The following is a 14329-nucleotide window of genomic DNA, read 5'->3' as shown; positions in this document are numbered from 1 at the left end:
TCTCCCCCATCCCTGGTGGGGAGTGAGCAAGCGGCTGTGTGGTGTTTAGCTGCCTGCCAGGTTAAACCACAACAGGATGTTAATTATTCTCAGTGTTATTTTATGTCTTGGTTTTAAACTGAAAAAATAATTAAAGTATGCAGGGAATCCTAACACCGTACCGTTGCAAACATACATGCTTTTGGCAGTTTTGGAGTAGGGGAGCAGAATTCTGTGAATCTTCACCTAAGACTTCCTTTTATACCTCTACAAGAGGAAAGAGAACTGCTCCCAATTTTGGTGATTTTGCAGGAAAACGCACACCGTAACGTGATGGTAAGCTAAGGAAAACTTCTGCCAAGTAGTCATATGGTCTGCGGAAAAAGGACCGTAATTGGCACGATTTTTGCAGTTATTCATTAACAATGAACAAGGTAAGAGGTGAAGAGTAATAGCTTTGGATCCTTGTAGGAATAATCTAGGTGTGTTTGAGGAGCTTAGTCAATGTTAATGGTCCTGCTGCATGGGTAAGAGGTACCGCCCCAAACTGTGTCAGACACAGAGAAAGAGAGCGTGGAGAAGTACAAGTGTGTTTTGAGAATATGCCTTGAGGCTGAGTGTGCAAGCATTCCTTGCGGTCTTCAGATCGTTTGTCTGCTAACCTTTTTCACAAAATACCATTGATTCTCCACAACTTGATTTTCCTTTTCTTGATTGCAGGGACGAGCTTTAAGAACAGCCAAATCTCTTGATGAGGGACTTTCTCTTGTGATCCCTCTTGATAGCATCCACAGTGTGTCTCAGCAGAATGAAGGGAGATTGGTGCACTTAGCTGGCGCTCTGAGTACATCTAAGGTAAATAAAAAAGTATCTTGAAGATACGAGTATTTCAAGCTTGGAGGGAAGGAAAAGTCTTTGCCAATTAAAATCATGTTTGATATCCAGGGAGAAGACACGTAGCTTCTCTCCTCCCCTGCAAGCATTGCCAGCTACGACCCAAGCTTTGGTTCTTTGCCTGGAATCGGGGAGATGCTGTACAGCCTTGGTCTCCCTGCTCCCAAGCAACATGCTACGTCTAGCTGTGTTTACCCTCCCACTGCCTTTGGTGGATAATTTCAATTCCCCTTTGCATAGGGAACCTGTTGTTTATTCATGATATTGGAAAGTCTTTAGGCTCTTGCAGTACAGAGGCTCTGCAAGTTCTGACTTTTCAGTAGCGATGACATTTTTTGTGGTCAGCCTGCATTGCAGAAGGTAACACAGCATGGTAACTTCCAGCAAAATAAAATCTCCCCCTGGTTTAAACGCTTAAGCCTGCATACCATTATCCAACATTTCTGCTTTTATTCTTCGCTATGGCAATAATATTTGATGATGATTTTTTAGGTCAGATTTATCAGTGGTATAAAGAGATGCTCCTTTTTGTCTTTCATAACATTTATTCTATATTCAGCTGTGTGTAACATAGTACTAACTATGTTCAGTGAGGTATGCAAATGGGTTTGATAATAGAAGTACAGTGTTTGAGTTTGTGAGGTACAGCATTTATACTGACTTGTATTTTCTTTAATTTTTAAATAGCCTTTGTTTGATCCCAGCTATGGGCTCTCCATCCAGGCTGTCAAACTTAAGCGTAATGTGGAAATGTACCAATGGGTAGAATATGAAGATTCCACGTAAGTGAAGAAATCTTTAAAAGTTGTTTATAAAGCTGTTGTATTAACAGGATCCCATCACATTTTTTTTTCTCCCCCCAAGTCTAAAATAAAAAAACCCAACAAGTCTTTACAGCAGGAGAATTCTAGAACTCTTGGGGTTTTTTAGAGAGTCACTTTAATTTCCTTGGAGATGTCAGGTCTTGTAGATGGTTAATGCTGCAGAATTTGCATCTGATAAAATTTGGCTAACATCCAAGGCCTTTTATCAAATGTTTCCACTTCCTGGTTTTGTATAACTTCATATGGGGTTTCTTGGCCTCCATGCTGCAGCTGTGGTTTTTTGTTTTCATTATTGTTGTCTGATGCTGAGCCACCTCAGAGCCCGTTGATCTATTTTCTGTCATATGTGTTGTCAACAGAATTCAAAGACCTTTACCAATTTATGAAAAAGAGAAAAAAAGAAGAAAACACTTGTGTTTTTCCCAAAGACTCAGTCGATTTCTATCTTTTCTAATGTTCCTAAAGCTTCTTTTATTTATTGATGTACTTTCTGCCCATCAGGATTTCTGTAACTCCACCCCCATAATACTCCCTGCCTGCTAGTTGATTAGCAGAATCAAAACCATTGTCCCAAAATACTTGGTCATTAATTTTTTCAAATAAAACTTTATAATCCTCTTTTTCCCTGCATCTAGTAAGCCTTTCCTGCTGCCATTCCCTAAAACTTGATCATGGACCCTTAAGCCAATTTTTTTTCCCTGTCCTGAAAAAGGAAATACAAAAAGATTTTTGCTGAATCCAGAAACTTCATCATATTTCCCCTTGGCTTTCTTCCTTTCTTCCACAATGACAATGATTTACTTCCTGGGTTTTTTTGGTTGGTCAGTTGTTGTTTTTTTTTTTTAAATCTCCCAAAAGGTCTTAACTTTTGTTAGAAAAGTAAGTGAACCCAACAGTTTCAATTATGAATTCCAGAATAAACTTTGATAAACCCATTGACCCAAAAACTGCCTGGTTGATATCTACAGCCTAACATACACTAGAATATTTCAAAGCAATTAAAAAACCCTATTGTAGACAATTGAATCTAGAAGTCAGATTCTTTTCTCAGACTTGTGGACACTTGAAACTTTTTGGCGTGTTACTATGAGGGAAATTTCTTAGTTTCTTTAGTACCTCATACATGTGCAAATTGAAGTACTTAATTAAACCAAGACATGATTTCTCCATTTTTAGAAGACTCAGCTACCCCTTATCCTTAATAATCAAAAGTCAACATTAATTTCTAGCTGTGAAAGTAAACTGCAAATTTTAGTTGCTTGAGAGACACTCAGATTAATTTATAATAGGCAATATTGCAGTCTGGGTACCTTTTCAGTGGGATTTACAAAACTGTAATGAGATGTTAGCTACTCTGCTAGTAGTTGCAAGCAGAAGGGGAAAAATGTTTCTGTTATTAATAATAATTCCACTGAAAGTAGTATAAAAGTTATTAGCCATTATGTAGGTCTGACTCCACAGAACTCAAGTGCCAAATGTCTTTTGTGTCATACAAAAAGGTTGTGAAGGTGTGAAAAATAACTTCTCAGTTTTAACATGGTTATGGTGCAGCATCTCTAAAAGACTTGTTGGTTTAGGTCAGCTTGTCTCACTGTCTTTAATACTGGTTGTTCCACATCGATCTAGTCAGCTCCTTGTTGGCAACATGGGAATAAAAGGCTTGTGGCTGTTTAGCGTTTGTGTGTAGTTTTCTCCTTGTACAGAGAATCTGTGTCTTCAGATTAGGTAGTTCAGAGAAGAGTTAGTTTACTTGTAAAGATAAGTTTGTGTTACCAGTGAGCTGTCTGTGCATTTCATTTGTAAAGTGTATTCTGCCCGGAGCAAGGGTGTGTGTGCACTGTTTTGGTTCTCATCCCACCCTTTTTCTCTGCAGGGAATATGAAGAGAATGGTGAGATTAAGAAAGAGACAAAGTATTCATACAGTAAGTTGATCAACAGAAAATCCTTTTTCTTTTATGCATGTAACTTTGGACTTTTATGCGTGTGTATTTTGATTTTTGTTGTAAACACTGTATTTTCTTGTTGGGAAAGAAAGGAAAGGAATGTGAAGAAATAAGCAAAAATTCTGTTTCCTAAACAAATGGTAGGACCTCCCTTTCTTGAGGTAACTGAGGTGAAAGGAGGTATGCTGTTACCAAGAAACTAGTACAGAAAGTCTTGGAACTCCTAGAGGTTCAGAGCAGCATCCAGGGATAGGATGCTCCAGAGATAGGACCCATAAGGACCTCAGTGACAGGAGATGGGCAGAGATGGGAGTGTGTTCAAAGCTATGCCTGAGATTACTCTTCAGAAGTGGAGTAATGAGGCATATGTCAGGCATGAGCAGAAGAGAATAGACAGGGAAGAACAGTGTAGCTCCAACCTGTAAGACAGCCTGTTGAGAGTCTGTTTAGGTGTTGATACCAGCTAATGAAAACCATCAGCACCTTCTGATGTGCGCTGTGGCTTTTGCCAAATGTTTTTTTGGTAGGAGCAGAACTGAGAGCATTATTCTGATCTACCCAGTGGCAGAAAAATACTCTGAGTCATCGTGTTTCTGGAGGTTGGTCTCTGTGCTTCGTTTATCTCTGATTAAAGCACGCGGTTGTGTAACATGGGTGTGCAGCAGTTTCTAGGTGTGCTCATAAAAATACCCCAGCTCAGTGAAGCATGGGATCTTGCAGCATGGAGATACATAAGGAGCAAAGCTAGTGGTGATGAGCTGTGAAAAACAGCCTTACAGTGGCAGGGAACAAAAAGAAATGCCATTTAAAAAAACAGCTGCCCTCTCAAGATTGGTGGATTCTGTCCATTAAAATTCCATATATTACTAGATGAGGTGGGTTAGCTTTGGCTGGCAGCCAAGGGCCCACGTAGCCGCTTACTTACTCTCCCTCTCAGCAGGACTGGGTAAGAGATTGGGAAGAACAGGAATGAGAGAGCTTGTGGGTTGAAATAAAGATAGGGAGATCACTTACCAATTTTACCATCATGGGCAAAACAGACTTGACTTGAGGAAAATTAACTTATTTATTGTCAATTAAAATAAATCTTTAATTACTGATTCAGGTGTTGGGTAAACACATTTGCTCTCACCCTTTCCCAGGCTCAACTTCACTTCAGACTCCTCTCCCCTTGCCCCCCGACCCGTTGTTATTGCCACAGGTTACACTCACTCCCTTCACTGAAGGAACAAGCAGTGCAGGGGGTGCGGGTAGGTTTACAGTCAGTACATAGTGGTTTCTCTCTGCCACTCTTCCCTTCTTACACTTTTCCCATGCTCCAGCGTGGACTCTCCCCATGCTGCAGTGAATATCTGCTCTGCTGTGGAGCACCTCCTCCTCTGACTTTGGTGTTCCCTCTGTTTCTCCTTTTTGTGTCCTCACTTCCCCATTTGGTGTTTTCTGCCCTTTCTTAAAAATGTTTTCACAGAAGTGCCCTGAACTTTACTGAGGGGCTCAGCTGTGGCCTGCAGTGGGTTCGATATGGAGCCAGCTGTGTCCAACACAGGGCAGCCCCTGACCTCTTCCCACAGAGGCTACCCCTGCACCCTCTCCCCAACTACCAAAATCTTGCCACGTACCCAATGCACCAGAATATCCCTTACAATGATCCCTATGCCACTGTTTAACCGAATTTCCTTTCCTTCTTCTCTACTCCTTCATGGAAGTAGAGCAAGCTATATTTAATATGGAAGCTGCTCAAAAAAGGGACTCTAGTTTTGTAGGAGTTATAAGAAACCTACTGGAATCTGTTCTGGGGATGTGGGAAGGCTGCTGTGGCCTGAAGGAAGGCAGCATTATGCATTTTTGACAGTGGCACATACAGGTACCATCTCTGTCTGTTGCTTGACTGCACTGAAATTTGCTAGTTCCAGCAGAGCTCACAGCCTTTCCTCACAAAACCAGATTATTCCCAAAGAGTGGAACGAGGAATCGAACCCAACAGCAAAGCTCCCATTGAATGAAGTTGAGTTACGATTTTATCGCTAAAATCCTTTTTTTCTAAATCCTGCCATTCCTCGTTAATATGCTAGGAAGATGGATTTAAGTATCAGTACAGACTATCACGTACATACTTTGATGTAAACGTTATTACTGCAAGTGTAACTTAGAACTCATTCATTGGTTGAAAGGTGTCTTCAATAACTAAGATCTGATGGCAATTTTTCCTGTTTTCTCCTCAACCTTCATATCATTTTCTTTAGATACCGAATGGAAATCAGAAGTTGTGAACAGCAGAAACTTTGATCGAGAAATTGGACACAAAAACCCTAGGTAATTTACCACCTAGCACAGTCCCTCTAGATTCTGTCACTGTATCTGACCAAAGATGAAAGCTAAATGACTAATCTTCATGACACAGTGAAGTGGATGGAAACTGTTGATCTTTTGGTAGTTGGGAGAACTAAGGCATAGAGAGATAAGAGAGCAGTTCAAAGCTCCCTGGTGGAACCAGAATTAAGCTATCCATTACTAATGGCTGGACATCAGGCTATTATTATATACCTCTGGACCATGTGGTCTCCATGTAGGAGAACTTGAATGGGTTCCTTTCTGACTTTTATTGTCTGTTAGTGCAGTCTATTATTAATTCTTTCCTCTATTACAAGTACAGGGTTAGGATAGCAGGCATCGCATGAGCTTGTCACGCCACTTTCATCTGCTTTTTCTAAGCTAGCACGCGTGAGCTCACAGGCTTATTTATGGCAATCGCCCATATATAATTTGTTTCATGTATCTCTCATTTGCAGCATTGTAGTTACGCTACAATGTGCCATTTTTAATGCTAAGTTTTAGCTTGCTTGTCATTCTCACAGCACCTGCTTCGTTCCTTAGGATGCAGGATGCCATCTGGTAAAAAACATCATGTGTGAGTGAAAAATACAGCTGGAGAGATAGTAGGACCAGGATTTCAACAAAACTTGAACTTCGCAAAATCTCCTGAACTTTGTTTTGGTTCTGTGGGCTCATCCAAATACACTGTCCTTTATTTGGAAGTACTACTTCAGGAGGGAAAGCGTAGATCTGTGTGGTTTTGATTATAAGTCCCAACTAGCAGACTTGTATAGATGAGAGATAATGGAAAAAAGGATGCACAGATGACATACCTGCTTTAGCTCTCCTCCCCTTGCACACTTTTTTTGTTAATGAAAATTCTCCAAGCATTCTCCAGTAAATGCAAATTTCCAGTTGAGAGTAAGAAACATTTTTGATTTAGTGCTATTGCAGTACGTAATTTTAAAAAGTGCTGCAGCTAAGAACATTTCATCTGAGTGCATTGGTGCAAACCAAGGAGACTGAGCATAACTGTGGTGGATCTTTGCGTGAGACAGCACAGTGTATGCAGACGTGCTGAATTTTAGAATACATGCCTGGCATTAATGAGAGTCTATTTTAGGTGTGTACTACATGTCTTCTTCCTTCCGTCCAGCCATCTTATCTTTTTATGCAACTTAGACATTTGTGAAAATAAAATCTGTTGTTTACTGCCAAGGAGATTCTAGTAGCACTACTTATGAGAATGAAGGCAAGTCTGTAAGTAAAGGAGTTTGGAATTTAATTAACTTGGCCATGATGTACTTTTATATGGAGAAGGTTCATGATCTAGGTTTCTTAATTTAGCAGGTAAGATCTAGCAGTTGACAGTGGAAGCTAAATAAATTCAGGCTAGAATGAGTGTAGTTAAATATTGCAGGAATTCATCTAGGAATGTGATTAATTCATTGTCACTCAAAACCTCTATATCACCACTGAATAGCTTCCTAAAAGCTGAACTCCATTTCAGCCCATTATAGGTTCAGTACAGAAAAAAACAGTGAAATCCTATAGTGTGAATGGAAGGTCAGGCCAGAGGATGAAACAGTTCTGTCTTGTCTTAACTTACTTTAATGGCTCCAACACTATGAAGCCTGGACACAGTTTCCTGATGGATTTGTTTTCACATCATCACAGCCATTTAGCTCTTTGAGTTTCTCCTGATGTTTGCCATACTACCTTTTATGTGCTGTATATTACATACTGCAAATCAAGAGTTTGATCATAATTCTGGGACTAATCAGGGACTCTCTCTGTTCCACAGTGCCATGGCTGTGGAGTCTTTCACTGCTGTTTCTCCTAACGTCCAGATTGGCAGCTTTGTTCTTTCCAAGGGTAAGGATTGCTTTGTGCTGGCTTTGTGTCTGCTGTTGCATCAGCAGCAGACTTTGGTTCTTTCCACAATGGCAGTAATTTCAAGTGATAATCAGGAAGCCAGCTAGCAAATTGGCTGTTCCAAGTGAGACACTGGACCTGAGCTTGTTTCTTTATTCTGCTTAGGTCTTGTGGATAAAATTGATGACTTCAAGCAGTTGAGCTTGTCAAACCTTGAGGATCCACATGCTGATGTTACCCGAGGAGGAGATTACTTTTACCACAGCGAGAACCCCAGGCGTCCAGAAGTAAGATGAGAAAGATAAACCAAAGCAGTGGTATTATGTGAAAAAGAAAGTTGGGGCATGTCCCATTTCTATTTAAATATGTAGAAATCGGAGTGCAGACCATTACATAGGGTGACACCATTAGTACAGTCCTTCAGCATGAGTGCTTCTCTTGCAGGAAGCTTCTGATCCTGCTTCTTTGTCTTCTGTTTTCTAGAGTCTGCCATGCTTTTAAATGGAAAGGCACGGGATGGTGCTGGGAGGTGGGTTCTACCTCTGCCTTGCTGTACTGAACGGAGTACAATGAAATAGCTTGTTGTCAGCTTGTGCTGCCTGCCCTCCTCTGCCAAAAGATGAAATGACAAGGGATGAATATAGGATCTCATTGGTGTTAATGTGCTCCTGCAGCTACATCAGAGGGGGTATTGCAAAACAGCATTTGAGCTGTCCTGTTTTGGCTATCAACTAGGCCTGAAAAAAGTACAGCTTGGAAATCATTCTGGGTATCCTCTGGCTTGACATAAATGTTCAGAAAAAGTGTTGATACATAAAGGGTGTTCCCATGCAGAGTTGTCTTTCCTGTGATTCTCCTTTGTAAAGAAATCTTTCTTGACTTCCAATATTCTCTTGTTTGTAGGTAGGAGACCTTCGTGTCTCATTCTTCTATGCAGGTCTGAGTGGAGATGACCCCCATTTGGGCTCTGCTGATAAGGTGAGTCTTCAGCTGTTTCTGTGTTCTGCAAACTCTGTTCCCAACTCAGTAACCAGTAAATATTTTCCCCTTTCTTCCAAGGTGACTGTGATTGCTCGCCAGCGAGGTGATCAACTGGTTCCGTATCATGCCAAGTCTGGAGATGTCCTGCAGATTCTGTACCCTGGGGATCTCTCCGTGGAGGTGAGATACCACACCATACTAGTGAAGGGTTAAAATTGGAGATAGTAGTGCAGAAGCAGCAGGGGAGCAAGCTCTCATTCTCCATCAGACCTGCTCTAGAGAAGGAGATGCTCAATGTAAACATTGGCTTTTCTCTCTCCTTTTTCTAGGACAACGCGTTATAGCCTGTTTTTCCCTTCCAGGTTTCTGCACGTTCTTTGTGTTGCAGCAAAATGCCGTGCTTCGCCCACTAGCAGTACATAATTTGGCTATAGTTATTCCTGATGGTTTTTTAATTTTAAAAAGGAACTGTGGCTAAAGTAGCTATATATTTATTTTTTTAAAATCCCCTTGTGTTGCTGCTGAACATCCTTTGCTTTAAAGGCTGTTTCTGTGCCTTCTCATTTTGCTTTTATTTGCTCTTTGGTAGTTTCCCACTTACACATGCAAGCATGTGCTTTTGAAAAGGTCGTATGTAAAAATAGTAAAAATCAGGCTTTAATTAAACAAACCGTAGGAGCTATCCTCTTTTCAGCTTCTAATAACAGGAGTTTAGGCTTGTTTGAAATGTTTATTGCTATTCTGGCTGAGAAAGAACCTTCAGGCAGAGCATTATGCTCCAATAAATCCTGCATGCTCCAGCAATTTGGTGATTCATTTACTCCTTTTGGTAGGTTTGTTTCCATTAATGATTGTTTCATGCCCTGCTGCAAAAATCCCAGATGTCAAGAATTTACAGGAGATCCCAAAAGCAGTTAAAAAGGCTTTTGTTTTGAGTTGAAAGAGAGTAGCAGTAGAATCAGCTCTCTGCTGTGAGCTCTGAATCTTCATTAGACAGAATTTTAGTTCATTGGAAATTAACCCACTACAAATTAGTAATTCGTAGAGTACTTATATGTACAAGCAGTCAATCAGTCATACAGGTCTTTTCTCATTAAGTGCTTTATTATGTCTTAGCCATCTTCATGTGTACGTTTTATAGAGCCAGAGGGGCACGCAACCCATTTTGAAAAAAATCTTACTCAGAATTCTTGCAAATAGATGCTTTGTTTTGCCTGATGCAATATACACATACCTTTTATCTTTTCTTCCCTGCATGCTGCTTACTTTCTTTCAAATATCTTTCTTTCAGCCATCAGTGGATATTGTTGCCTTTTCTCTGTTCCTGCAAACATAATGAAGTCAGATCATTCCTCCGTATTACATTTACTTATTAGTGTCTTATTTTCTGCAGTAATGTTGAATGTATCCATTTGCAGTAAAAACTGTGTGCTTTCTGCCTGTGGTTATAGTGTGTTGAACAGTGCTTGTTTAGCTGTATTAATTTAGAAAAATGCTGGTTTCCCTTGTGCTGCACTTCAAAATCTATTGTAGTGTGTGCAAAAAGACACTGCAGAATGAGCTGCAATATATCTTCTATGAGAGAATTTGTACTCCTAAAATGCTATTGGCTCTGATTTGCTCATAATATACTGGAATCAAGAGGATCTGAAAGGAAATTGAGAAACAGGCTGCATATAATGGTGTTTGCTTTCAGGAGGTGTTTCAGAAAGAGCATGAGAGTAACACCATGAAGACCTGGGCCCTCCGTGCAGCAGGCTGGCTGGCGATGTTTGTAGGCATCAGCCTAATGACCCGAATCTTTTACACTTTGGGTAAGTTTTTTACAGAAAGGTAAAATGATTTAGAAAGAGGTTCGTAAGCCCTGGAGAGGTCCTCTCTTGCTCACATACGCAATTAATTAATTTGGAGATCAGGAGGAATCTGGTTTGAACTCAGATTGGATTTGATCTGAAAGTCACTGTAGCCAATTGCAGGTAAACAGGATCCCAGAACCAGGTGGTTGCTTTGTGAACAGTAAAAAAAACACCATGCAAATATCTGTTGCCAACCTCAGAAGATCCCAGCCCAGTGCTTACCAAAGTCAGAAGCCAAAGCACACATTGGGCTGGTTCTTTCAAGTCTAAGTCAAGGTGCTGCAATCCTGTTACTTTCTCCACCCATACACAGGTGGTCCCCCCAACAGGTCTTAATTAGTAGTTGTATAGTAACATGTCTTTGTGTCTGGTTATTGTACACTACTGTGAACACACAGCAAAAAAGGTTTTCGTTTATCCTTTTAGCATAGAAAAATGTTGGAATAAAAAGTTAGAGAAAAGCAGGACGGTGCCTCCAACTTGTATAAACTTCAAACATCAAAGCTATCATTTGCTTTGTAGTGGTGCACTCTCTTTTTTTTTTTTCTTATTTACTTATCCATATACATGCTACTGCAAGATTTACTGTTGCCAGAAATTAATTTTTGTGCTAGCATATTGTATCAGTTGCCTCAGACTTGTTCCATAGCTGCAAGGCTATCAGTCTACTCTGCCTGTCAAGCCTTGGACAGGACTTCTGGCTTAATTTTGGATTACTTCCCATCTGAAGAGATGAGGATACCATTGTCTTAGATGTTTAGCTGTTGCTTAATTAACAAATGCCTTGAGGATACTCTGCTGAAATGCCTTATCCAGTGCTCTTGATAAATGATTTGAGTCTGTCTTTTGATTGCGATAGTTAGTGTGCAAATCCTAGGCATGAATAAGACTTCCTTTTAAACTATTATCTTGTCAACTGCTTTATCCCTTGTTTAATTCTTTCTGCAGTGGACTGGTTTCCTGTTGTGAGAGATCTGGTTAACATTGGATTAAAAGCATTTGCCTTCTGCGTAGCCAGTTCGCTATCGCTCCTGACCATCTCCATTGGCTGGCTCTTCTACCGCCCTCTCTGGGCTTTGCTGATCGGGTTGCTCTCCGTAGTTCCAATTGTGTTTGCGAAATCTCGTGTTCCACCAAAGAAGCAGCAGTGAGAAGGACGTGGTCGGGTTTTGCGCTGAATCCTGGTTAGAAACTTTTCAAGTGCATTTCTGTCCCGGTTACTGCAGCATGCTTACAGCATATCTGCACCAAGAGCTGGGGAGCGGGCTTCAGTGTGGTTTTTCATACACGTTATCCATGAAAAATATGAGTATAGGATGCTGTGTGTAGGAAGCCAATGACATTGACTTTGGGGAAAAAAGCAATTTGGAGTGTCTGTATTGATTATAAGTCAGTTGAACAAGCAGATTTGTACCTCTTACCACTTACTAATTCCCCAATTTGAGAACTGGCAAGTCCTCACTGACAGGTGGGGCACCTTGTGTATTATGGAGGAAGTGCCATCTTGATCACATGGACTGTGATTAGATATCCTTAGGAAACACGTGTGGGGACCTGCCTCTGCCAAACCCTCCTCTGCTGCCTTTTCTTATATGCACAGTCATGTACACTTCTTTGGCTGATGCATTTGGAAGTGTATGTGTTCAAAGGGAAAACACAACTTAGTCAAATTTCACACAATACTTACGTAAAATGTACGCTTTTGGACTGAGGATTTGCAAAGAAACTTGAAATAATGAGTGGCCAGGTTAGCAGTGCTCTGAGGTAGGGGCGGATTTGTAAGAAAACATTGATTTCCCCCAGCTTTTAAAAAGTCTCTGAAGTTGTTTTTGGTTAAGCATCCAAAATGGTAGTGTGGACTATACCATTGCATAACTATTTCAAAAATTTAACTTTGAATTGCACTTATTTAAGGGGATACTCAGAGGTCACCAACCTTTAAAAATAAAACCTGCTGCCTTGAAACAAAATTAACTTTTATAATTGAATGTATATTCTTTAAAATATTTGGGGGTTTTTTGCTGTGTATACTGTTTCTTTCTTGAATTTCACTTAGTAAGGACAATGAACATACTCCATGGAATTAAATAATGAAAGCATTTTTGCCTGATTAGATTTCATAGACTTTAGTAGCCTAAATTTTGAGCTTTATATCATGTTAGAGGAATGCCTTCCTGTAGTGTTGTGATGGCTCATGTTTACGTATTTCTGCTGTAACCAGTACTTGAGATTAGACACTATCTCATACTGTTTTTAAGTCTCTCTCCTCCTAGCTAGAGTCTCGCTTCCAGGTGTGCCCTCCCTACACTACAGTGTTTTTTTTTTTCTGTCAGGACACACAATTCAGTAAAAAAATAATGTCTTCATTTATGATATACAGTTACTACCGTCAGGAGCAATGTGCTCCCCGTACCAAAGGAACTTAACTTGAACATACACAGAACCAAATGTTTACTACAAATGGCACTGAAATAGAGATCTGAGTTATAAATCATAAATGTTCTGAGAAGTAGTAATTACTTTATTAGCCTTAATTCTTTTCATTCTTCTGGTATTTGAATGTTGTCAATTCAGTCTCATGGCTCGGTTCCTCTGGTAAAAGCAGTAGTAGTGAGGGAAAGGTTATAGAAGTGCAGGTGGTCTCACGCATGCAGCTGACACGCCTTAGCGATACTGCGCAGTCTTTCTGCTGCTTGCTAACACCAACTTTTGCTCCATCAATTAAGAATTGCAGTCCCCTAGGGAGAAAAACAAGTGTTGGACTGCTGTTTTACCAATGATGCAGGAAACTAACTCGCATTACCATATTAGAGATTAAGATACCATTTTCTACAGAAGTGCTGAGCTTTTGTATATTTAATAAAATACAATTTTCAAAAGGTTGGTCTGTAGGCTTCTTTTTTATTACATTTAAGTATTGCATGTTTCATGTCCAGGACTAGTGTCCAGATACATGGAGGATTAGTTTGTAGTTCCACATGAGCTAGTTTTCTGTTGTTGGTTGAGATAAATGTGCAGTTGGATTTTGTTTAGCCTGCAAATATTTCCCCATTTTGGGAAGCAAGTCCCTAATAACAGCACAGCTGCTGTCTGGTCTATATACTTCTTCGTGATGAAAGGCTGATTCCGGCCTACCATGGTTTTACTCCCTATTACTGACTACTTAAGTAATAGCAACTTCCTCGCCTCCGTAAGATCATTTGAAAAATATGATGGTTCAACCTGACTGGACACAGCCTCTTGCGTTTTTAAAGAGAGTGGGGGTTTACCTATGCCTTCAGCAGCTTAAAATACTTTAGTCTCACATACTAGTGTGTGCACAGGAATGACGCAAAATAAAGTAAGATTCCTTTCACAGACAAGAACTTCATGTTTCCCAGGCCAGGCGTGCTGGTGGAGCCAAGGTTCGCTTTCATTGCACGTACACAAACAACGTTTCTATGGAAACAACTGAAGCAGTATTTCTCTTGCTTCCCTACCAAAATCTGACAGAACATGTACCTGATCTGTCAATCATCTTCCCTTTCTGCTTTGATCTCCCTTAAAGCATATTTACTCTTTCTTCTTTTGCATGCTTAGGTTAGGAGAGCTGGCTGCCTACGTAGCCGAGAAGTAGGATCCTGCCGTCGGAAAATGTTTTTGTCTCCTTCCCTGCCGACTATA

General features: G+C 40.3%; 1 protein-coding gene across 1 annotated transcript in view; it reads left to right on the top strand.

The window, feature by feature from the left end:
• TMEM43 (transmembrane protein 43) overlaps positions 1-11903 on the top strand; it is a 13841-nt gene extending 1938 nt beyond the window's left edge. The window contains exons 3-12 of the mRNA XM_009582675.1: positions 700-834; positions 1561-1655; positions 3571-3620; positions 5885-5954; positions 7759-7829; positions 7995-8116; positions 8733-8807; positions 8889-8990; positions 10507-10624; positions 11615-11903. Of these exons, the coding sequence (XP_009580970.1) occupies positions 700-834; positions 1561-1655; positions 3571-3620; positions 5885-5954; positions 7759-7829; positions 7995-8116; positions 8733-8807; positions 8889-8990; positions 10507-10624; positions 11615-11817 (1041 nt within the window). The 3' untranslated portion in view covers positions 11818-11903. The remainder of the gene's footprint in view (positions 1-699; positions 835-1560; positions 1656-3570; positions 3621-5884; positions 5955-7758; positions 7830-7994; positions 8117-8732; positions 8808-8888; positions 8991-10506; positions 10625-11614) is intronic.
• The last annotated feature ends 2426 nt before the right edge of the window (positions 11904-14329 follow it).

Source organism: Fulmarus glacialis, unplaced genomic scaffold (assembly GCF_000690835.1).
Source record: "Fulmarus glacialis isolate BGI_N327 unplaced genomic scaffold, ASM69083v1 scaffold658, whole genome shotgun sequence".
In the NCBI taxonomy this organism is placed as follows: Eukaryota; Metazoa; Chordata; class Aves; order Procellariiformes; family Procellariidae; genus Fulmarus; species Fulmarus glacialis.
The sequence above is the reverse complement of the archived record's forward strand: the minus strand, read 5'-3'. Positions and strand labels throughout refer to the sequence as shown.